General features: G+C 35.9%; 2 protein-coding genes across 2 annotated transcripts in view; one reads left to right on the top strand and one right to left on the bottom strand.

Moving 5' to 3' along the window:
- The window catches only part of LOC306852489 (neurabin-2-like), a 29,134-nt gene extending 12,049 nt beyond the window's left edge, over positions 1-17,085 (top strand). The window contains exons 2-10 of the mRNA XM_079389367.1: positions 1,856-1,988; positions 3,996-4,116; positions 4,218-4,322; positions 6,674-6,809; positions 7,495-7,641; positions 8,858-8,911; positions 14,169-14,398; positions 15,007-15,103; positions 15,250-17,085. Coding sequence (XP_079245493.1) covers positions 1,856-1,988; positions 3,996-4,116; positions 4,218-4,322; positions 6,674-6,809; positions 7,495-7,641; positions 8,858-8,911; positions 14,169-14,398; positions 15,007-15,103; positions 15,250-15,303 — 1,077 coding nt within the window. The 3' untranslated portion in view covers positions 15,304-17,085. The remainder of the gene's footprint in view (positions 1-1,855; positions 1,989-3,995; positions 4,117-4,217; positions 4,323-6,673; positions 6,810-7,494; positions 7,642-8,857; positions 8,912-14,168; positions 14,399-15,006; positions 15,104-15,249) is intronic.
- A 362-nt stretch (positions 17,086-17,447) lies between these two features.
- On the bottom strand, positions 17,448-24,559 carry LOC306852488 (histone-lysine N-methyltransferase PRDM9-like). The gene is made up of 6 exons (XM_079389366.1): positions 24,352-24,559; positions 23,815-23,928; positions 23,422-23,687; positions 23,262-23,329; positions 22,988-23,178; positions 17,448-20,625 (listed from the first exon to the last, which is right to left on the bottom strand). The coding sequence occupies exons 1-6, from the start codon at positions 24,365-24,367 to the stop codon at positions 18,728-18,730; spliced, it is 2,553 nt and encodes an 850-aa protein (XP_079245492.1). The 5' UTR covers positions 24,368-24,559; the 3' UTR covers positions 17,448-18,727.
- Between the last annotated feature and the right edge of the window lie 322 nt (positions 24,560-24,881).

Below are 24,881 nucleotides of genomic sequence, written 5' to 3'. Positions count from 1 at the left end.
AGAAAATTACTAAAAAGAACTGTTGTGGATTTGTAAATTATTGGTTATAAAATTTGGAGCTTTACAGGAAAGTACAACCTTGCTCCGATTAACAGAGAAAAATATCAATGTCTTATAGATTTGTGCTCATTATATGGCCTAAAACATAATAATTATTAGCACAGAGAAACCTTGAATTCCGAAACCTTTAACAATAAAGATTAAATTGTGTAACTTGTGTAATCGTCTGCACGTACACTGTAAGAAACTGACTGTGAAATTCACCTTACTGTAGTAACTTACTGTAGAAAATAACTACAACAATTAACTGGCAGCTAGTGACGAGGAACTTACTGTAGAAGAAATAACCATATTTTCGCTGTTTTCATTTACAGTAGCAACCATGTAACTGTAAAGTAAAACTCACTAATTTGCAAGTGCAATTTTTTTTTTTTTTTTTTGCTTATTACACAGGACAGTGTAGCGATTGGTGTTGGGTGGAGAGAGGGGAATGTAATTGGCAAAGGACCTTAAGCCAGGAATTGAACACAGGTCGCCAGAAACGCAGTTATGTCAGTGCGCTAACCACTATACTATCTGTACCGACAGCTTCCATTGCTGTTTAGTTATATTGATTTAGCCCAAATAAATAAATAAAAAATAATGCATGTTGCATGATTTAAGTATAAATATTAATTTATCAACAGTCACAGTTAATTGCTCATCATTATAACAAGGTTTATTAATCATTCTTCACTTATTGCTAGATGTTTTGAAAACAATAAAATCTTGATGACCTTCTTATTAAAGAATACATTTACTTTCTGTATTCTATATTCAAACTTAAAATGTAATTGAATTACAGTGAGGTCAAATTAAATGCAGTCATTGGATGGAAACCCAGTTTCCCTTCTCTATCCCAGTGGTTGGGTTTCAGAAAACCCTAGTGTATGGCAGTATAGTTTTTTTATTTTTACTTTAAAAATTTTTTTTTTTACATTGTTGGTTACTGTAATTTTCTATAGTACATATTTGCTTATTGTGTTTTCTACAATACATTGGTAATTACTGTGATTTTCTACAAGACAGGTTGGTTACTGTGACAGTCACAGTACTTCTTACATTACTGCAGTATTGACTGAATCTACAGTATTCTACTGTGAACTAGTATACAGTAATTTCCTGTGCACAAACACGGTAAATTACTATAGATTTCACATGAATATTTTACAGTGTACCATTTGTGGTACAGACATGAATGATATCTCAAATTCTGCTGCTTGTTGAGTACAAGTGTGCCATTACTTTTCAAAGTGATCAGACAATAACAAAAAGAAAAAAAGAAAAATTGAGGGGAGTGTACACAGGTTTTGCAGGGGGACCCAGTCATGAAAACATGGGAAATCATAGAAAAATTATCAGGCCAAATCATTGTGAGAACTGATGGAGAGTAAATGTAAATGTAAGCTATTATTCCTAAAATGCAGAAAATTTGTTCTTTAAGACTAACTTATTCAGGAGAGCAGCAACAGTCATTAAACGAAGGCGGTTAATGCTGATTAATATTATTGATATTTATTTCTTAATGTTATTCAGAACAATCTGTGTATAATCAAAAGCAATGCAATCCTTATTCCGGGTTTGGTTCAAGGTCTGATTCTGAATCAAAGTCAGATACTTGTTTAGAGTTGAATCTGGAATCTGGCTGTTGTGTAATATATACTCATATTTAATTTATTATTCAAAATATTGAAGTGAATCAATAAGCAGTGGAGTATTTACATGTTCTGAAAAGGGGATGATTTTTTTTTAACTTTATTACATGAATGAAAAGTTTGTTTCTGAAGCAAACATGTGGTTATGATCAAATTTTCAGGTGTTCACAACCTATTGTAATGAGGACTATGACAGGAGGAATGATGACGTGGACCCCATGGCTGCCTCTGCTGAATATGAGCTGGAGAAACGTGTGGAAAGGCTGGACCTGTTCCCCGTTGAACTGGAGAAAGGTAAGTGCAGAGAGGTGGTTGAAATGAGTGATGCACTGATGAGTCAATAAATCCGTATTGATGGATGAAAAGATTAGAGTTGGACAGCATGGATGGATGGATTGATAAAGGGTTGAAGGAACAGCCAACCTCCAACTAGCAATTCATCATGTTTTTTTTTTTTTTGTCATTTGCATAGGTCAAATTTCAAATTTAAGTTCCGCACACATATTTGACAATGCATGAAGGGAACACTACTCGTAGGGCCATGTAAAATTAAATAAAGCTACTGAATCTCTTTACAAACATGCTATCCACAAGGCTGTTAGCAAAGTGTAAATACAGTTGTCAAGTTAAGGAAGTAATTGTGGCAATAATAAGCACATGATACTAGATGATTTATTTAAAGAACTCATTCCCCTTGGAGTGAGTAGGGCATAGTGAAGCTCACGTTTGAATAGAATTCACCCTCTGAGTCACAGAACACCAGGTGGACATATTCACTTGGATGGTAGGCTGTTTCTTTTTTTAAAGACTGTTAAATTGATGAAGGGGACATGATGTAGATGGTATTAAAAGAACTAAATCATCATATACTACAGATCACTTATAGAGGCCACTGTTGATTTCAGCCTTAGTTTACATGGTACAGACAATGTCTTAATAAATGTGCTTCAATGAAAATGTAATCACAATATTTTATGTAGTGTTGTAGTAATAATAAAATAAATAATAATAATTATAATAAAGTAATAATAATAAAATTGTTTTATAAAAACAGTAAGACACTTAAAGCCTTACTGTTTCATGAATATACTTCACAGCATTTTGTAATTAACAACACCCTTTAGCTGTAACTATATTCACAATATAGCAAATAAAAGTGTGTTAGAGTAAATGAAGGCATAAGTAGGACAGCGAAAGAGGGGTATTTAAAGAGTAACACTCAACTGGGAAAATGTCAAAGAGGAAATGAAGATGTTTCACAGTACTTCTGTTCTTTTCTGAATCATGTTTCGCAAAAAATAAAACACAATGAAGTGTAATAGTTACCTAGTGAGAAATGTTTTATTTTGACATTTGAGACAAAATACTCTTGGGAAAATTATACTCTCAATGACTGAAGTCAAGTCACCTTTATTTATAGAGTGCTTCATACAGATTGTGCCAAAGCAGTTTTACAGTGTTAAACAAAAAAAGTTTTTCATTCTGCTGTAAAGCAGCTCTAAAAAGAGGACAATTGTAAATGACAGTGAATAGTAAGTAAAGTAGACACTAAGCAAAAACCTTTCACAAAACCAACTTTGATTATTGAAAAGATAAAACGATATGTAGTTCTAAAGACAGAAAGAGTGTTGTGAAACGTTAGGGCTTTTCACACTTATAGTTAACTCTGGGTCTTTCTAAAGTGACGTTTCACACCGCTCATAGTTTAACTGTCATGGTTTACAATTAATCCTGTGTATTCATAAGATGATGTTTCCACATTCCATAACCCCAGGTTAGCATTCTTATTTGCATATTTAAATTACAAGTGTGATGCATATCTTTACCCGGGGTTAAAAAGTGCTTTAGATAAATGATAATCACTGGATATTTGTCACGGTGCACACAGCAGGGAGGAACAAGGAACACGTCGTAACTCAAATGACATACTTTACTGAAGACAGGGCAGGACAAGGCAAGGCAAGGCAAACACAGATCTCAAACACCGGGGATAACGAGTAGACCAGACAAAATAACACTGCACAGACAGGACTATAAATACACAGGTAAATTAACGAACACGGCTGGACACGAATAAACTACTAATGACATAACGAGGACAGGAAACAAACCAAATAAGGGCACAAGAGGCAGGAACACATGACACAGGACTGAAAATATTAACAGTAAGAAAGGTAAGTGCATGTAAAAGGCCCTTTTGTGGTTCTAAAAGGTAAGTGGAGCATGCTCATACTGTGATGAACAGAACTTGCACACTAAATTCTCTGGATTGACTTTTCCATTTTTGTTGTCCATCAACAGACAATGAGGGTTTGGGAATCAGTATTATTGGGATGGGTGCTGGAGCTGACATGGGTCTGGAGAAGCTTGGCATTTTCGTCAAGACCGTCACAGAGGGAGGGGCGGCCTATCGGGATGGCAGGTAGATGTTATGCATATTCCACAGCATCATTTTTATTTTTTAACTTAATTACTGAAGCTTATTTCACACTGGTCACACTTCTAACTTTTTTACCCTTTCAGGATTCAGGTGAATGATTTGATAGTGGAGGTGGATGGAACAAGCCTGGTTGGTGTAACTCAATGTTTTGCTGCCTCTGTCCTAAGAAACACATCTGGCACAGTTCGGTAAGACCACGTGGATTTAGACCAGTGTGGTACAAAAGTCATCTCCTTGTTGATATCTAATTTTATTGAAGTCTAATTTTTCTTTTATATTTACACTGCCCTCCAAAAGTTTGGAAACACCCCTGGCAAAGTGTGGTTTTGGACGATATCAGCATAAATCCTTATCATTTTTTGGTGCAAATACATTAAAGTAACTTGACATTATCATTGAAGACCAGAAATAAAACATAATAATGGCAATATATACATGTCAAAGTCAGACATGCCCCTTTGCCAGCTGTGATGCCTGGTTACTGGTTTAAACTTGGTCCAGGTTTTTAAAAGATTTTTGGGTCAGCACACCTTAATGCTGCAGCTTCAACAATTGATTGCCAATTCAAAGTCAATGTTTGAATAAACTGACAGCTCGGATGCCCAGATTATGCAGAGCTGTAATAGCTGCTAATGGTGGATATTCTGATTAAAACGAAAATTGTAGTTTTTTTTCTATGTATAAACTGTTTATGTAATAAAATGTTTTTGTAGTTTGTGTTATCCCTTTATCAGTGCAAAATTATCACAAATTAAGAAGGATTCATGCCAATATTGTCCCAAAAAAATTCTATTTGTTGTATAAACTTAAAACAAGAAGTTGAGAACTCAAAAATCTGCTTAAGCTAGTTGCTTTAAACGTTTAAATTCTCTCAACTTTTGATTTTTTTTTTTTACAGCACTGTAAAAAAATAAAAAGTTGAGCCAACTAAGTTTTTTTTTTTTTTTACAGTGTATTTGTCACAATTAAGTTTTAATTGTAAATGTTTACTCTATAATTAGTATGTCTTGAAAATAGCAGTATAATTTGTTCATCAGACAGCAGATTTGAGTGACAAAACTGCATTTCCCTTGATTAACATAGCAGTTCAAGAATTATTAAAAACATAGAGCATCTCTTACTTGCCTAATTTGTATCCTTTGCTTTTCATTTTGTCACATTAGCTCTAAAGCACCTTTCTTTTTGTGATTTTGCCCCATTTATACTTTGTTCCTTTACCAAAATCACTTGGACATGTTAAATCCTAATTACAACTTCCAAAATCATAAGTAGGAACTTCCCAGAAGGAACTGAAGGCAGCAATAAATACAAAGTAATTAGAGACTGTACTTTTGTCTCCGTGGCAGCTTGATTTTTACAACATTTAGCTTCCTTATTTCAAACTCTCTTACTGTATATATCCATTTTGTATGAATTCATGACAGGATACAAACAGACATTACACTTGTGTAATATTTTACAATTGCCTGCAACTGTGTTGTGTGCAATGTTTGTATGTTCTCATTGTTATAGGAGCACTACAGCCAGTTCTACCTCAATGAAATTGTGAAATTAACTTTTTGATACAATATTTTCCCTAATTTAAAACTTACTGAAATATGTGGTCTTTAAGTGTTTAAAGAATGATTTGAGTTCATTAACTTTATCTTTGTCATTATCTTTCCCTACTCATTTCAGTTCATTCAGCACTCAGCCAGTGGGTGTCATTGTGACAGTTGTAATTATGATGTGTTACAAAGACTGTATTTAGACTGTATTTCATTATGATAGATCAGTGTTAACAGGGCAAGAACAAGGAGATGGTTATATGAAACCCGACACTGGGTGGAGGAGACATGCACAACATAGAAAAGAAAAGGGAGGAAATTGAGGATGGATAAATATAAAGCAAGGGAGACAGACCGGCCAAAATAGATCTGTAAGAGCTTTATCAAAAGTAAACAACAGTATAACTCTTGTTGCCATTGTTCATCATTATAAATGTTATCTTCTCATATTTTTGAATGACCTTACAAGAAGATGTTTGTAAGATATCTTTCTAAAGGCACAAAAAGAGCATTTATATATAATTACGTATAAAGTAAAATCTCAGTCGGTTTCTGGCTATATTATCACCTGCTACTCTGCATATGCTTTTTGAAGGAAACTCCACATTAGAAATTAGCAGTTTATTTTTTAAAATATCCCTAATGATTTTGATCTGATATTAACCAGCTGAGAGACACATTTCGGTGCAGAGTGTCATATTGTAATGCAATAACTGTTGAAATATAGACCATTACTGATTCTGAAGAACAAAAAGAAGACTGAAATCAAACAGCAAAAAAGCAGCCCTTTTAATTGTAAATATAATGGTCATTATACATGGACCTCAGGAGAAATGTATGAAAAAGTACTATGACCCCTTTAAAAGATGAATTTAAAGTAAAAAAATAAATAAATAAAAAAAAATAGAGAACTATTTCTTCTAGTCTAGCGTATACTCAAGGACTAACAGGAAAAGAAAAAGACTTTATGTGATAAACTCATCTGTTTCCAGGTTTATTATTGGTCGAGAGAAGCCAGGAGAGCAAAGTGAAGTGGCCCAGCTCATCCAGCAGACCCTTGAACAGGAGCGTTGGCAACAGGAGATGATGGAACAACGATATGGCAACTACATTGGGGATGAGGAAGAGGTCTGTAGTACTTTCCTAGAATAGTTGTATTTTTATTTTTAGTTAACAATCTGTAATCTTGTTCTTGTGTGTGTTTACCTACTTAAACCATATTTTGGGGACATATTTGTACTCAGAAGTGAATTAACCTGATAGGCCTTTATATAACCTGGTATAAAATTAAAGAAAGTTTTTTACAAATTGTAAAAGATATTATAGGTTAGGTTATTTATAGCAGGTTTTGTGTGATATGTTTGACTACGTTAATCACAGTTTTAAACATTATACGTCACATTATCTTATCATCATCAGCTTAATGATAGGGTGTCATGACAACAATCTAAGGGGGTTAAGGGGCTTAGACTTATTGGTGTTCATGCGTATGAAATTGTGTGTGCACTAAATGGCATTGAAGAATACCTAACGGGTTATACAACTAAAATGCATAATGAAACCCTGTGTTCTTTTTCTATTGCACTGCATCTTGTAGTGCAAAAACATATTATGTGTAAATGACCACCGACATTAAGTATAAAACTTTAGCATAACCCTTGCCATAACACCCTGAATTTTTGAATGGAAAAGTGTTATATCACATTTAGTTAACAGATATCAAAGTCTTCATTTTCCCCTAGTATATTAGGACATTTTTAAAATATGTTTAAATCTTGTGACAAAAGGCAGTTCCTTTATCCTTCCCTTCTAGCCGGGTGATTACGGCACTGATGAAGATGAAGACGAGATGAGCCCTACGTACCCTAGTGCCATAGAGGTGTTTGACTTGGCCGAGAATGAGGATATGCTGTCACCAGTAGAAGTGGACCCTGAGAAGCTTGCCCACAAATATAAAGAAGTAAGACAAAAATGTAAAGAAAAAAAGGTTATACTACTATACTATTTGATGGAAAAGTACATACGTTTATGTACAGTATATAGCTAAACAGTTTGAACAGACTAATTTCACAGACTCCAGCAAATTGTGGAGGTCTCTTGATATCACAGGCCCTTGGTAGAATAAAAATTAGAGAGCATCCAATCTTTTAAATATGCAAAAACAAACCCGGTTACTTTTGCTTTGTCTCTTAGCGAAGATGCAAGGAAGTGTCAGATCAGCATAGGGTGTAAATATTCAGTAAACACTGTTTACATAGAACAAACTAATAAATTATATAACTATAGAATACCTTCTACTAAAAAGTAGTAGTCCCACCTTAAAAAAACAGCTTACTAAAATAACAAACTAAAGCATCAATAAATATACTTTATGATCCTTGATAGTGGGGCAGTCGTGGCCTAATGGTTAGAGAGTTGCACTTGTAATCCAAAGGTTGTGGGTTTGAGTGTCAGGTCTGGCAGGGAATGTAGGTGGGGGAACAAATGTCCAGTGCTCTCTTCACCTTCAATACCATGACTGAGGTGAGACCCTTGAGCAAGGCACTGCAGCATTGGCTGCCCACTGTGCCGGGTGTGTGTAGTTTGTTCACTACTCATTGCTGTGTGTGTGCACTTGGATGGGTTAAATGCAGAGCTCAAATTCCATGTATGGGACATGTACTTTCCTTTACATTAATATTGGTGTCTTTCTTTCTCTATAGAAGACAAGAGAGACACTTATGGCTGCAGTAGTTTTTTTTGTTACATTTTATAATAAGCCACCCACTGTAAAGGTCATTGCACACTGAGTCCGACATTTTCGTGTGCGTTTTTCCGTTTTTCGTATTCCTCATCCTTTCCTATCAAAATGTATGCTACAGATGCGAAAATGCAGAAAATCGAACCTGATCCGAATTTTTTTTATGTCAGACGAAGGTTTCAGAGGCAGTGTGTAAACGTGATTGACACAATGTGAGGTCGTATTTATTTTTTTCACGTGAGAAAGTTTCGGATTCAGTGTGCGATGACCTTAAGTCTTAAAAAAATGTCTTTTCAAACTGTCACTTTAGGTCATCTTTGAAAAATCCATTCAGACTAATCAGTGTGTTTGTTTTTTTCCATTAAAATGCAAGTTTCATCATGGCGAAAGAGCAGATTTAGTTACATTCTTTAACACATGTACTACTTTGGCACAGTTGCAGATCAAACATGCTGTGACTCAGGCTGAAATCCAACAGCTCAAGAGGAAGGTATGATAACTCTTTTCATGCTAACTGGTCATTAGATCTAAAAAAAAAAAAAGGGATTTCTTAGAATAAAAATGAAAATTGTCATAATTGACTTTCTTTCCAAACCTGCATGACTATATTTAGAACACAAAATGAGATGTTTTGAAATTCTTCATGCTGTTCATTTACATACAACAAAAGCAGGACAGTGATTCAAACTGTCAAGGTCCACAAAAGACCAAAAGCATCATAATAGTAGTCCAGATGACTTAAAATCGAAGATTATTTACTTAAAAGAATAGTTCAACCAAAAATTATAATCTTTTTTTTTTTCTCAGCTTCAGGCCATTCAAGATTTAGATGAGTTTGTTTCTTCATCGGAGCAGATTTAGAGAAATGTTGTATTACAAAACTTGCTCACCAATAGGTCCTGTCAGGTGATAAAAACATCATAATAATCCACATGACTCTAGTCCATCTATTAATGTCTTGTGAAGGAAATGCTGCATGTTTTTAATGAACAAATCCATCATTAAGGTTTCAACTGTTGCTTCTGGCTAAAATAAGAGCTAAGAATCCTCTATCCAAAATATTGCTTTCTCCAGTGAAAAAGCAATTCTGAACAAATATGTTGGTGGATTTTGATATCAGAAGACAACAGGAGATGCACTCTTTACTGGTGGAAGCATTATTATGGATTATAGACTATTTTGACTAGAAGCAGTGGTTTAAAGATAAATGCCTTAATGACGGATTTGTTTCTTACAAACACACAGCTTTTTATTTCACAAGAGGTTAGGTGATGGACTGGAGTTTTGTTGGTTGGAATTGTCGTGTGGATTTACTGCACAGGATCCATTGGTGAGCAAGTGATGTAATGCTGAATCTCTCCAAAAAAGTCTCATCTACATCTTGGATGGCCTGAGAGTGAGTACATTTTCAGTTAATTTAATTTTTCATTTTTGGGTGAACTATATGGAAGCAGAATAATGACAATAGTTTTTGAAACATAAAGCATGCTGAATTCCACAAATCGAAAAAAAAAAAGATGCATTGCAAATAACAGTGCTTGCATTTTAATGCCTTCTATTTCTAGGGCTTGCATTTTTAGGTCCTGAAATTGAACATAGTTGTTTATTTAAGCTGTGAATATTTCAATTCTAAATATTTCACACACATTTTCATAATTAAAAATTAAATAATTCATATTCACCTTACAGAATTCACTTCCAAAATATTCAGTCTGTTTAAAAATGCGATGTATAATATTCGACAGGCAAATTTCGGTCATTTTATTTCACTTTCCGAATTCGCTGCCACAAATTCAGTGGTTAAAATTCGGCAGAAAATTCGGTGTTGCACATCCGGGACCCGCAGGAATAGCAGTAGAGCACCGATGCATGATCTCCAGCTGATGTCAGCCGCTCACCAGCAGGTGGCGCAATCGGCTGTTGATGAAGGCCATTCATTCACAAAAACTGATTTGCAGAAATGGAGCAAGCTCTAAGTAGAAGTTTTGATGATTTTTTATTCTTTATTTCGGTTGCTTAGTTTCTGTAACTTTGTATCATGGCTTGTGTGACTGTGCTGTAATACTGAGGTTCCCCGTCACACTACAGCATCCCCCGATGACGCGTAACCGCCTCAGTGATATAACTAATACAGTGATACAAGACCTCAGATCTCAGAACACACTTTACTGATGATTATGCCAACTATATCCACAGTGAAGCAGATGTGGAATATGAACTAACGCGCAATGTTTCACGCTGTTTCCCGCAGAAATCGGTTAAAGAAAACGCATAGCAATGACAGCTATTATTAGGCTTGTTTGAGATCAAAGGCGGATATCGCGTTATTCTCACTCATGTGCTGTGCTGCTGATAAACGTGATATAATTTCAGTTCTGTTGTTTTTATATGTATATAGATATGATGAACAATACACTCAAAGTGCTTGCTATAATCCCATACGAAAGAAAGGCGTATTTATCATCCATTTCTACTTTAATACAAATTTTTATAGAAAAATTACAACAATAACATCTCACACAGAGATTGCACTGTCATAGTGTTTGGGAATATTCAAGAATAATTTAAAATACACAATCACATGAAATCAGATAAAAAAAATAAAATAAATAAAACATTTTAGCAGAGAACGCAGCATCACAGTTGTGTGAACAAATGAGCTGCGTCTCAGTCAGTCGTTTCCCATCATGCTTTTAGAGCACAGTCGGTGGAGAGCAATCCGACAGCCGCCTCGTCGTCCCGAGAGTATTTTGGCACACTTCAGCATGACATCAGAACAAGGCGGGGTAACTCGGACACTTTTTATTTATTTATTTTAAAATGAGTTTATGGTAACTATTATTTATTTGTTTTTCTCTTTATATTTCTTTTTTGTTATTACTATTATTTAGGTATTTACTGTTTTGTATTCTGGCTGTGTATGTATTTTATTGCTTTGACTATTTCCCCTGTGAATGTTATATGTTTAATAATAAAAAATAAAAGTAAAAAAAGCTTGGACACTTTTTTAACTGGCATGCATCTCGCGGTGATCACGGTGATGCAGAGTTTGCTCATCTCAAACAAGCCTATTAAAAGACCAAACTCAGATCTTACTGATCATGCAAACAGATGAGGATATGAACGCAAGCTACTGAACGCGCAAAACCGCACGTTAATTTCCCATAAAGAAAACACTTAATGTGGTGTGTTGCCTCAGTGATTATTAAATTCAGCATCTAATTAATCAAATTTGTTACTGTATATTATGTACATTTAAGCAGATGAGCCTAGAATATAAGCCCCACAAACAACAAGTTTCAGCAAACTTTTTTTCTCCCACAGAAAACCAAGCGCGGTAGTTTTAGGTTTGATATTCGCCTAGGCTGCTTTAGGGACCGTCTGCACATTTATCTCACAGTACAAAACGAAGTAATTTATTTAATTTAAATGTAATTATTAAATTTCAATAATTCATTCAAATTATTATTTATTCAAACATGTTTACAGTAAATGAATAATTTACTCAAACTGACTAAATAAATATTGCAAGTATCTCACCTTAGACAATACTTTCCCTAAGTATGTACACTACACAAATATTTAAGAAAACATTACAGTAATTCACCAAAATGTAATTTTCCTGCTCCAAATGTTGTTACTAGTAACCAGACTGACTTACTACAGTTGACATTTTGCCAATATCTTCCTCACTGTACATGCAGTATATAAATCTTAAGAAATTACTGTAATTCACAAAGCTTCTTTTTTTTTTTTTTTCTCCAAAGTTTGTAGTACATTCCTAGTGACTAGACTGACTTACTATAGGTGAAATTTTGCTAATACCTCCCTTAATGTACATAAAGTACATCGATATTTTATACTACAACCTTTGGAACATGAACAATTCCTTTTTTGGGTTCTTACAGATTTTTTTTATTTTTTTTATTTTAAATAATTGTAAATTGTACGGGAGATATTGGCAAAATGTCAACCCACTACAACCTGTGGAACATGAAAAACCCTTATGTAGTTTTTTCAAAAAATATATTTGTGTACTGTTCATACCATAAGGGAGATATTGGCAAAATCTAACCTGTAGTAAGTCAGTTTTGTACCTAGCAACGTACTACTGTTGGAACATGAGAAAAAAATCTTTCCAGGGATTTTTTTTATATGTAAATAATTGTGTACTGTACATATATAAAAAGGGCGGTATTGGCACAATCTCATCTGTAGTAAATCACTATGAGCAATACAAGCTTTACAGTTTGAAAGCGTGTTATTTTAAATGTTAAGTCATTTGAATTTAAATACATTGGACGTTTTAACCCAGTCGGTGGAATTGTCAGACGGCCCTTACGTTCGAAAACGCATCAATGCTTTCTCCGGTTTACATTTGCAGCAACATACACCTAGGCGGTTTTGAACTCCTTTTTTATGTCGATATAAAGTGGTTGCTTACTGTTAAAACTAATCGTGGTATTGATATATTTGTAGGACTGTTGACTGTATAGATCAGTGGTAAGGGAAAGCAACGAAAATGCAGCGTGTTGCGTTCTTCTGACCTCATCTGCTTGCCTGTATATAGTTGGCATAATCATCAGTAAAGTGTTCTGAGATCTGAGGTCTTGTATCACTGTATTAGTTATATCACTGAGGCGGTTACGCGTCATCGGGGGATGCTGGAGAGTGACGGGGAACCCCAGTATTACAGCACAGTCACACAAGCCATAATACAAAGTTACAGAAACTAAGCAACCGAAATAAAGAATAAAAAAATCATCTAAACTTCTACTTAGCGCTTGCTCCATTTCTGCAAATCAGTTTTTGTGAATGAATGGCCTTCATCAACAGCCGCTTGCGCCACCTGCTGGTGAGCAGCTGACATCAGCTGGAGATCATGCATCTGTGCTCTACTGCTATTCCTGCGGATCCCGGATGTGCAACACCGAATTTTCTGCCGAATTTTAACCACTGAATTTGTGGCAGCGAATTCGGAAAGTGAAATAAAATGACCGAAATTTGCCTGTCGAATATTATACATCGCATTTTTAAACAGACTGAATATTTTGGAAGTGAATTCTGTAAGGTGAATATGAATTATTTAATTTTTAATTATGAAAATGTGTGTGAAATATTTAGAATTGAAATATTCACAGCTTAAATAAACAACTATGTTCAATTTCAGGACCTAAAAATGCAAGCCCTAGAAATACAAGGCATTAAAATGCAAGCACTGTTATTTGCAATGCATCTTTTTATTATTTGTGGAATTCAGCATGCTTTGTTTCAAAAACTATTGTCATTATTCTGCTTCCATAGAACTGTTCCTTTAAAATATTCTCCATGCCATAGCTCTCAAATTTAATTACTGTTTTTACACATTCATAGGCACCAGATTTGACTCCATCCACAAACCAATAATTTGTGCCATATTCTGACATCAAATCTGATACAACACCTTGAAGCACCAAGTTGGTAATGTTTAAATGAGATTTTATAGCTTGGTGAAAGGGAAGATTATTATTGTATTACAGCTTGCATTCTTCATTTTGGTAAAAGTCATAAAGATTTACAATGCCATTATCGGGAGTAAATGATGGCAGACGTTCCATTTATAGGCCTTTACATTTTTCAAAAGAACACCTATGGAAGTTTTTCTGACAAAGAGTTCTGGGTTTCCACAGTTGTTAAGTTTTGATCTATGTTGCTATTTGCACGACAGGTCTAAAAATGTAATCACCTGTTTGCATTCATGTGTGAAGCTAAATCATGCAGAGCAGGAGAAGCAGCGCTGGCGTGCTGAAAAGGCCCAGATGGAGCGTAACATGCAGGAGAACAGGGAGCGCATGGAGAAACTGGAGGGATATTGGATGGAAGCGCAGAGTCTTTGCCAGGCTGTGGATGAGCACCTGAAAGAAACTCAGGCTCAATACCAGGCTCTAGAACGCAAATACAGCAAGGCCAAACGCCTTATAAAAGAGTATCAGCAAAAGTGAGAGAAAACACACAGATACTGATCTACATCCACATTTTTACTGAAGGTCCTGTTTAGGAACTTGAAGCAACTTTGAAGCACTTTTGTTAATTGTAATTTTGTGTTAATTTAATATCCAAGGCTAATAAATACACTTAAAATGACAATAAATACAATTAGAATTACAGCATGATGTGAAACTCATTTTGTTTGGCTCAATTAATTTATTCAAAATTAAATGGAAAAAAAAAGCAATTTATGCTGATAATAAGTTAGATACAATTATTCTATGATGTAAAGTTAATAAGGACGCACATTTTTGAAAGAAAAACAGAACAATATTACAAAAATTTTTTACAATTATGATTTAAATATGTACACTCGTGTATCTTAAATGCAAGGAAATTGTTACTTTTAACACCACATCACAATTTCATCGTCAAAATTATCACATTTTCTAAGGACTAGCGACATGTATTTTAAACTAGATTTTTTTCAAATATGTTTTTCTTTGTAATTGGGCCAAAATTATTATATACAGCCAAGTGATTAGTCCATATTTTATGAAGTATTCAATATATTATCAGAAATATATTAACGTCTTTTGACTTCTGTTTTTCATACAGGGAGATTGAGTTACTGAAGAAGAAAACAGCTGAGCAGAAAACTGTAGAGGAGACTGAGGCCTCACATAAGGAGGAAACAGAACAACTCCAAGACAAGGTAAAGTGACGATTCCTGTAATATTTAGTAATGATCAAATCCCTTTGCTTACCACTAATACATCAATTTTAAAAACTAATCTTGTTTATAAATATGGCAATTAGACCATTCAATTCAAGCAGTCATATAAAATCTCTCTTTTACAGGTAATAGATCTTGAGTCACAGGTCGAGGAGTTGAAGTCACTGGATCCATCGTAAAAGTAAACAATTGTTAAACTTATACCTACTTCAGTGTAAATGCATTGGAACTGGGGAAACAGAGAATCTGTACTTTTGTCCATTTTGTTATTGTCAGTAAACCCAAGAGTTTCATTCCTCCATATCTTGATTTCAGGCTTTTTATGCTTTCAGAGATTTTTCTTATATTCATTCTTAATATTGTGAATAATTGTTTTACCCTGCAGTGTTTGCTCTTTAAAACCCTTTGTATTTTCCTTATATTTAACTCTAGGTAATGATTCGGCTGTTATTGATAGTTTTGCCAAAGTTGGTAGTGTAATTTACATTTATGCATTTAGCAGACGCTTTTATCCAAAGCGACTTACATTGCATTCAAGTTACAGTTTTTACATTTTACCAGCTCTTGCTTTCCCTGGGAATCGAACCCATGACCTTGGCGTTGCTAGCGCCATGCTCTACTATTTGAGCTACAGGAAAACCTTATGTAATATTCTAATGTACGCAACAAAATCTTTTCTAAGTTACTTTTACAACATACATTTGGCAGAAGAGAAGACTGACCTTTCATTAACAAAATACTACAGTGGAACATTTTTCCGGGCTTCAGTCCTGAACGTAATGAAACAGGGACACTGATTCTACCATTAGTGGTAAAAACAATATCTTGAATTTGATGACATCCGTTTCTGAAACTCCAGTAATGACCTGCCACTTACTGCTGTACCTTAAAAGTCTTGTTACTGTTTTATTTCATTTTTATCCTGATGTCTTTCCTGGGACGTTTCTTAGGAAGACCTGTTGTATATGTGATAAAACAGTAAGTATGATTGATCCAGATTCTTTAAAAGTATATATTAATTTAAAATGGGAAGCACATCATTCATGGTAGAATGGAGGGAACCTGGGGAAAATGGGAAAGACTTAAAAATGGTCTTTTAAAGAACCAGTTAAGGATGATTTCAGTTCAAATTTTGAGGTCATTAAAAAACAACACACATTCTTAGCTTAGCCTTACTATATAGCCAGATTTTAAGGGGTTTACATAGACACCTCTCTTCTACCTATAGCAGTCCACACTTTACCTCTTGTGCAAGGTTTTGGTGACTTAAACCTTAAAAGCCAACTGCTGCCTTTTTCTCAGTATTACTCCTGTTCATAGTCACTCTCAAGTGTTCATTTAGACCTTCCCTTAAACCTTCTTTACAGAGACAAAAAAGGTGTTTGCTACTTTTTTCCCCCAGTAGAACTGTTCTTTTGTTCAGCTATATCAGACACTGGTAATAATAATAATGTATGATTATGGGACTGGCCTCCACATGTGTAAAGTTTCTTTTTTTGTTTTTAAATGAGTGTGGTTTACATTTAAATGCAGTTAAGAGATTGACCTATATGGACCACAAAAGATTAATGAAATCTTGATGCAAATGAAATCACGATTCTACCGCCTGGAATGAATATGCCTCATGAATTGTTCAATATGATTAAACCTAATACAGCACACTTTTCTTAGACTAGCTGTTGGAGGAATATGTCCTAGATACAATGGTAGTAACTTCCACATCTTATAGGAAGATGATTTGTTAACATAATCATGTGAAATGTACGAAGGAACAAAGAAATATAAATGATTGTGATTGTAGTATTTAGTATGCCATCGTTAGTCTTTACACAGGCCTAAATTAAATTGACGAGGCATGTAAACAACTTTTTTTTTTCTTCAGTGCAAGGCTTGTATGGAAAACACACTCATGTGGTTTGTTAATGTGCTTTTATGAAATAAACAGTCAACTGTGGATTTGTAACCAAGGTTGTTTTGTTTTCTTCAAGTGGCACATGCTTTTTGATATGCTCAAAATAACTTCTACGGACATGTAATGGTAGTCCTAAACTTTTTATTTATTCAAACTAAATCTGTCAAGACAGCAACTACAATGGCTATATAAACTCAGATATATCTGAGACTGCTTTGCAGTTCAACGATGATCAAAACTGGGGACATTCACATTACCTAACACTAGAGGGAGTGAACTGATACATACACAGCTTACAATCACCTACAATAAGAAGTTTTTCCTCTTTTTCAACCTAAGCATCTTATGAAATGTTCTTTGCTCAGTTTTACAGTAAAATCTTGAGAGTATTAAATGGAGCAAAAACCAAACCATTCAACACAGCGTTTTTATTTGACTGCCTCTGTAGCACAAATTGAGAAAAATACAGATTAAATTCATATTTTTGATACATACTCTGCATTAGAGAACTCTTTGTTAGTCAAACATTATACCAATGGGCAAAATGAAATAAAAAAGCTTTTATTTTATAAATGCATCTTAAGGTTAAATTGTTTTGGAGAAGATGGGAAATTTGCATAGGACCAATGCATGAGCATCTTCTAGTGCTCTGAAATGGTCACCAATATCTTAACATCAAAGGTTTTTTTGTAGAAATTTCATAGCAACGACACAGATGGTATATAAATCTTGACACTCACAATTCAGTACATAAAGCACTTCAGCGAGGCCTTCAGAGTTAGTAAACACCTCAATCATGTGATTTTACATGACCTACACAAGAAACAATGGATGTGATCTTTATGGTATCTTTAAAAGTAAATCAGCAGACTTTATAATGGAAATATCTAGAGAGGGATCTCAATTTATAAGCATTACATGTATCATAATAAACCAGGTCTTTAGTGTAATCAAGGTCAGTGGTGGAGTTGGTTTTTTTTTCTACCTGGTTTGTGCATATTGTGACAAAGATTAATTTAAAATAGACTATAAACACACAGCATTTTATCCAGTATAAAAGTATGGCAAAGACAACAAAAGCAAAATGAAAATATTAGTGGCAAACCAGACTGATGAAAAAGGTTTCAGGTTGCAAGTTTTGCAACATTACAATCACAGTAAATCATGGTTAAAAGTAGCTGTGCAAGGTTATAACTTGATACCCACTATTTAAAGGGAGATAAACTATACTAAATGCAACTAAGATCAGTTGTATGCCAACTAAAAAGATTAACAGAAGCACATTGATAGATGATCGTATGCATTTTCTGTTGCAAGGAGGGACATATCTTCAAAAATACCTGAACATTTATGCATTATGCAAACCCAAGAGTTCTCATTCTCAAAACCCTAATTTTCCCATCTTTGAAGTTTCTTGACTAAAAGAAAACATCTTGCAACACATACATTTACACAATTATTTTACTATGATCATAGGGACAAACTGTTGAACAATTACATATTTGTTAAGAAAATATAGTTTTGAATTTTGCTAACTTTTTTTTCAACAAATTTCTTACAACCAGCCTAATGACTAATAGATCATTTGGCCTCAATGGAACTTAAAGATTAACTAAAGATGATCTTAAAACAGGAACAACAAGTGTTTCATAATGTCGTCCATAAATTCATCAGTGTCTTTATTTATTTAGTCAGGAGTGCATTTTCTGGTGATGCCGGGTAAGATGGTATCTACGAGTAAAGCTTTTTCCACACTGAGTGCAGGGGAAAAGTTTGGTGCCATTATGAAGCTGTTGGTGAGCTTTGAGACTTTGTGGCCGACTAAAGCTTTTTCCACAATCAGGGCACTGGCATGGGCGCACGCCAGAATGCTTCTGCTCATGCCTCCTCAAATCTCCTGACTGCCTGAAGCTTTCACCACATTGTGAACACAGGAAAGGTTTTTCACCCGTGTGTGTGCGGAGGTGCACATTCAGTTGTCCGGAGTGGACAAAACTCTTGCCGCACTGCTGACATGTGTAAGGCTTTTCTCCTGTGTGTATGCGCTGGTGTTGCTTGAGGCTATTAAACCAACTGAATGCCTTTCCGCAATCTGGGCACAGATACACCTTCTCCCCCTGCTTGAAGCAGCTGTGGTTCTTGAAGCCCTTGATTGTGCTAAAGCTCTTGCAGCACTGGCTGCAGCTGTGAGGCTTTTCAACAGACAAAACACCCCCTTCTTGGAAACTCAGATATTTAACACTCATTTCTGGATGGTGACGGCGGATGTGTTTGTAAAGATAGCGCTCACCGGTGAAGGAGAAGGGGCAGTATGCGCAGGGAAAGATGCTGGCATCAACAAGGGCTGAGCTCTGGCGGTGGGCTTTGCGGCGTGAGTGGCTCTGCTGGTGGCGCTTCAAGCCAGAAGACTGGGTGAAGGACTTGAGGCACAGGGTGCAGCAGTAGGGCTTTTCCTTGGAGTGGATGGTGCGTTCATGGTGACGAAGGTTACACAAACGGTTGAAGTAAAGATTGCAGTGAGAGCAACAGTAAGTTTCGTCTCCCTGCTGAATGCACTCATGGACTTTGAGAAGATCAAAATTACTGAAACCTCTCAGGCATTCACCGCAGACATGATGAGAATCAGCTTCTTCCTGTGGTTGCTCCCTCTCATTGTTATCCTGTGCCGCACATTGGTGAGTTTTTAGCGTCTCCAAATCAGAGAACCTTTGTTCACACTCCGTGCAGATAAGCACTTCATCCTGAGCTGCACGCTTGTTTTTGGGTGGTCGTCCCCTTGGTCGGCCAACAGACACTTTTTTAGGGTGACTCCTGCCTCTCAAAGTGTTCTTCACAGGCCTCTTAGCTTGAGTAGTAGGTTCATAGGTTGGGTCATGCTTGTCAGAATTTGTCTCTGTTTCACCCGCAGTCGCTGCTGTGAGCGAGCCGCTCTCAACTAACCTGAGGTACTCTCCATGGTGATGACATTTCAGATGTTGGTATAAATTTGATTTGGCCACAAAAGAGAAGGAGCACTTTGTGCAAGGGTATACATCAGAAGGTCTGTCAGCATCTTTCTCTCTCTTTTCCCCACCCTGGTGGGTTTGTTGGTGTCTTTTCAGCCCTGTTGCTTGACTAAAGCACTTCCTACAATGGCTGCAGCAATAAGGTTTCTCTTTGGAGTGAATAGTGCGCTGATGTCTCTTCAGATGACAAGATCTCAAAAAGTTACGGCCACACTCACCACATTTATTCATTTCACCCGAGACCTCAGCAACACAGTTCACTTGGTCACTCAAAACATTACTGCATGTATCAGACAAATCAGTGCAGTCTGACTTTTCTGACTGATGGATGGGTTGTCCATTTGGGGATGATATTTGACCCTGACAGCTTTCTATCAATGGCTGCATATGGGTTGGAGGAGCTGCATCAGAGGCCAGAAGGCACTGGTCTATGTCTACAGACTCAAGTGGCTGTGTCTGCATGAAGTGCGCATACTCATCGGGGTGCGAGCGCTTCACATGAACACGCAAATAAAAACTTGTTGGGAAGGAGTAATGGCAATAAAGACATAGACCGTCCTGAGATGCCGGTTCTTCATCTGGACCTGAAAAAAAGAAATTAAATTACTGGAAAGCCACTAGGCCATGACAGGAATCAACAAAAAATGCATAGCATTCTCTGTATTTAGCTAACCCTACAAAGTAATACTCAAGTACTTATACAAACCAAATTCCGGAAATGTTGGGACGTTTTTTTAAATTTGAATAAAATGAAAACTAAAATAATTTCAAATCACATGAGCCAATGTTTTATTCACAATAGAAAACAGATAACAAATGTTTAAATTGAGAAATTTTAAAATTTTATGCACAAAATGAGCTCATTTCAAATTTGATGCCTGCTACAGGTAAAATAGTTGGGACAGGGGGCATGTTTACCATGGTGTAGTATCTCCTCTTCTTTTTAAAACAGTTTGAAGACATCTGGGCATCGAGGTTATGAGTTTCTGGAGTTTTGGTGTTGGAATTTTGTCCCATTCTTGCCTGATATAGGTTTCCAGCTGCTGAAGAGTTTGTGGTTGTCTTTGACGTATTTTTCGTTTAATGATGCACCAAATGTTCTCTATAGGTGAAAGATCTGGACTGCAGGCAGGCCAATTCAGCACCCCGACTCTTCTACTACGAAGCCATGCTGTTGTATTAGCTGCAGTATGTGGTTTTGCATTGTTCTGCTGAAATACACAAGGCCCTTCCTGAAATAGACGTCATCAGGAGGGGAGCATATGTTTCTCTGAAACCTTTATATACCTTTCAGCATTCATAGTGCCTTCCAAAACATGCAAGCTGCCCATAACGCATGCACTTATGCACCCCCATACCATCAGAGATGCTGGCTTTTGAACTGAACACATAACACGCTGGAAGGTCTCCCTCCTCTTTAGCCCGGAGGACACAGCGTCGGTGATTTCCAACAAGAATGTCAAATTTGGACTCGTCTGACCATAGAACTCTTTTCTACTTTAAAACGGTCCATTTTGAATGAGCCTTGGCCCACAGGACACGACGGCGCTTTTGGACCATGTTCACGTATGGCTTCAATTTTGCATGACAGAGCATTAGTTGGCATCTGTAGATGGCATAGCGGATTGTGTTTACCGACAGTGGTTTCTGGAAGTATTCTTGGGCCCATTTAGTAATGTCAATGACAGAATCATGTCGATGAGTGATGCAGTGTCGTCTGAGGGCCTGAAGATCACAGGCATCCAACAAAGGTCTTCAGCCTTGTCCCTTACGCACAGATATTTCTCCAGTTTCTCTGAATCTTTTGATGATGTTATGCACTGCAGATGATGATATTTGCAAAGCCTTTGCAATTTGACGTTGAGGAACGTTATTTTTAAAGTATTCCACAATCTTTTTATGCACTCTTTCACAGATTGGAGAGCCTCTGCCCAACTTTATTTCTGAGAGACTCTGCCTCTCTAAGACATCCCTTTTATAGCCAATCATGTTACAGGTTAGTTGCTAGATGTTCTCCCAGCTGAATCTTTTCAAAATTTCTTGCTTTTTCATCCCTTTGTTGCCCCCGTGCCAACTTTTCTGAGACCTGTAGCAGGCATCAAATTTGAAATGAGCTCATTTAGTGATTAAAACTGTAAATTTCTCTGTTTAAACATTTGTTATGTTCTCTATGTTCTATCGTGAATAAAATATTGGCTCATGTGATTTGAAAGTCATAGTTTTAATTTTAGTCAAATTTAAAAAAACGTCCCAACATTTCCAGAATTCGGGTTGTAACTTTTGTATAACGGAAATGCTATATAACGGAAATGTTTATGGCAGGTAAACTTCAAATTTGTTTTGTACACAATCAAGCAATGCTTCCTAAAGATTAGCAATCCCATTGATCTAATTGGTCTTAACTGTATGTTTTTTTTTAACTCTATCATTTTAAAAGTTTAACGGTTTAATAAAACAACAACTGTTTGTATGTCTTCCATAACATGTTTGCACATCCAGGCAATGATTGAGCAGGTCATAGAGACTGAAAACAATTATGGCTTTAGTTTTTTTATTTTTTATTAATTACATTAACCACTGTAAATAGCAAGTTAATGATGAATATGCCATGAAAGATTCAAAACTGCTGCTAAACAGCAGTGCAAGAATAATTGTGGTATGTAATGGTAGTCATCCTTATGTCATTCCAAACCTGTATGCATTTCCTTCTTCTGTGAAACAAAATACAACATTTTGAAAAATGTTGGCGTATGGTGAAAAAATGCAATTGGTGAAGCAATTGGATTACATCAGGAATTATTAAATAACATCTGGATTAACTGCACATTGTGACATTAAAAATACATTCACTCAAAACATGCAGTATGACATTTAAAAAAAACCCTTCTATTTCATGATATAGAACAAAGATGCCACAAAGCAGGTAAAAATCCAAGATATAGTCACCTAGAGAAATGCTTTTCTTATCCCAGATCTTATCCCAGATGATGCCAAGTCCTTGAGCATATTCTTCAGCATACCAAACTCTAAATTCCTGCCCTGAGCTAATAGGGCGACAACAACGGAACAGAATACGTCCATTTTGCTGGAATGCAACAAGATTCTGCTCGGTCTCACTCCTTGAGCACACCACAAACCTAAAGCAAGACACAACACTGAGAAAACTATCAAATAAATGGCTAAATTACAAAGCACAACAAAAGCAAATAGAACTGCTTACTTCATCCAGTTAGAGTGAGTGTCTCTCTCTGCATTTAGGTAAGTATACTGATTATTTCCTCTGCAAATCTAGAGAGAAAATGGCATTAATATTTGTCTAGCCAAATGCTTATATTTAAATTACAATTATAACTGTAACAAACAGTAAGGTTGACACTCACTACCCAAGAGAAGGCACTATCCTTTTCCTCTGAGGTCACCTCTCCATCAAAGGGCCCAAAATGCATCCCCAATGGCACAGTCTGACCTTGGTTGAAAACCCCAAGCCCTGCATTAGAGATGCCTGATCGGCCTATAACCAAGCCTTGCGGTAGCGTCAGCAGAGCTCTCTGAGGAATGCCCATAGCTGTTGGCGAGTCACATGTGAATAATGGTGGACCATGAACCTCACACTGGTCAATGAAGTGCTGGTGACACATCTCACAATCTGCCAAAAAAAAGCAAAGAGTAAGACAAGGAAAGGGTATTGCAGACACAGAAAGTGTATAAGGTGCACATGAAAGAGAGAAAGGAAAGAGATTTAAATTAAAATAGCATATTAAGTTTATACTTACAGAAACGTTGGTCATTAAACATGCTATCCTCCTGTTCCTCCATCATCACAACAGAAGAACAATTAGTAACGAAGCCTTGTATCTCTAAATTCTGCTCATCGCTTGGTGGCAAATCTGTCAGAAGCAGTTGAAAAAAGCAACAATGTCGTCAAAGTTATGGTGTTCTGCATGTTGTTAGATCTAACGTTACACCTCACTTAGAAAAAAGAAAACAACTAAATTAAGATGTCAAGCTTCAGTAAAACAAAAGCAGAATAACAATGCATTACTGGCACTGGCAAAAAAATTACGTACATTATGTGAGTAAATGTAAATTTGCTGTCGTGACACATTCTGGTAACTTTGTTTTAAATATCAAAATAGCAGTTTATTAATGACAAAAATCATTCATAATTCTAAACAGACATATAAAACCGTTCAGACAAACCAACAAGAGAGATCTATTTTATGTCTATATGTCGATGTGAGTAATCTGAAGCTAAGGTAGGTCTGTAAATAGTTGGCTAATTATTTCGCTTTAGTATAAACAATACCCACCCGGACTGTCCGACATTATTTCACCAATTGCAGCAAGTCGCACTTTTTGCTTGTTAATACTGTACAAACATTCGGACTCTAAGATTATACACAATCCTGTTGGACATTCAAGCTTACTAGCTAGCTAGCAAACAAGAGCCCAACTCAGCGCTTCCCGAAACAGGAAGTTGTAATACGTCGGCGTCTGTTTGTGACGCCATCATTAACCTTGTTTTCCTTCCTTAACTTTTTTTTTTCTTTCAAAAAACGCTATAGCTGATCAGCTTATTTCATGGTTATTAGAACGGCTAATATAGGTGAAAGACTATGGAGGACCAAACCTGCAAAAACAATAAATAAATAAATAAATACATAAATAAATCCACAAAATAATACATAAATAGATAAATAAATATATAAATCCATATATTCCTGTATAAATAAATATATAAATAATTAAATGTGCGAGAAAATAAATAAATTAATTAAACGAATGTTGGGGGAAATAAGTTCGCCCCCCCATCAAATGTTTATTCATTTTTGAATGTAGT

Source organism: Barbus barbus, assembly GCF_936440315.1.
Source record: "Barbus barbus genome assembly, chromosome: 32".
Classification (NCBI taxonomy): domain Eukaryota; kingdom Metazoa; phylum Chordata; class Actinopteri; order Cypriniformes; family Cyprinidae; genus Barbus; species Barbus barbus.
This window is presented reverse-complemented; position numbering and strand designations above follow the sequence as displayed.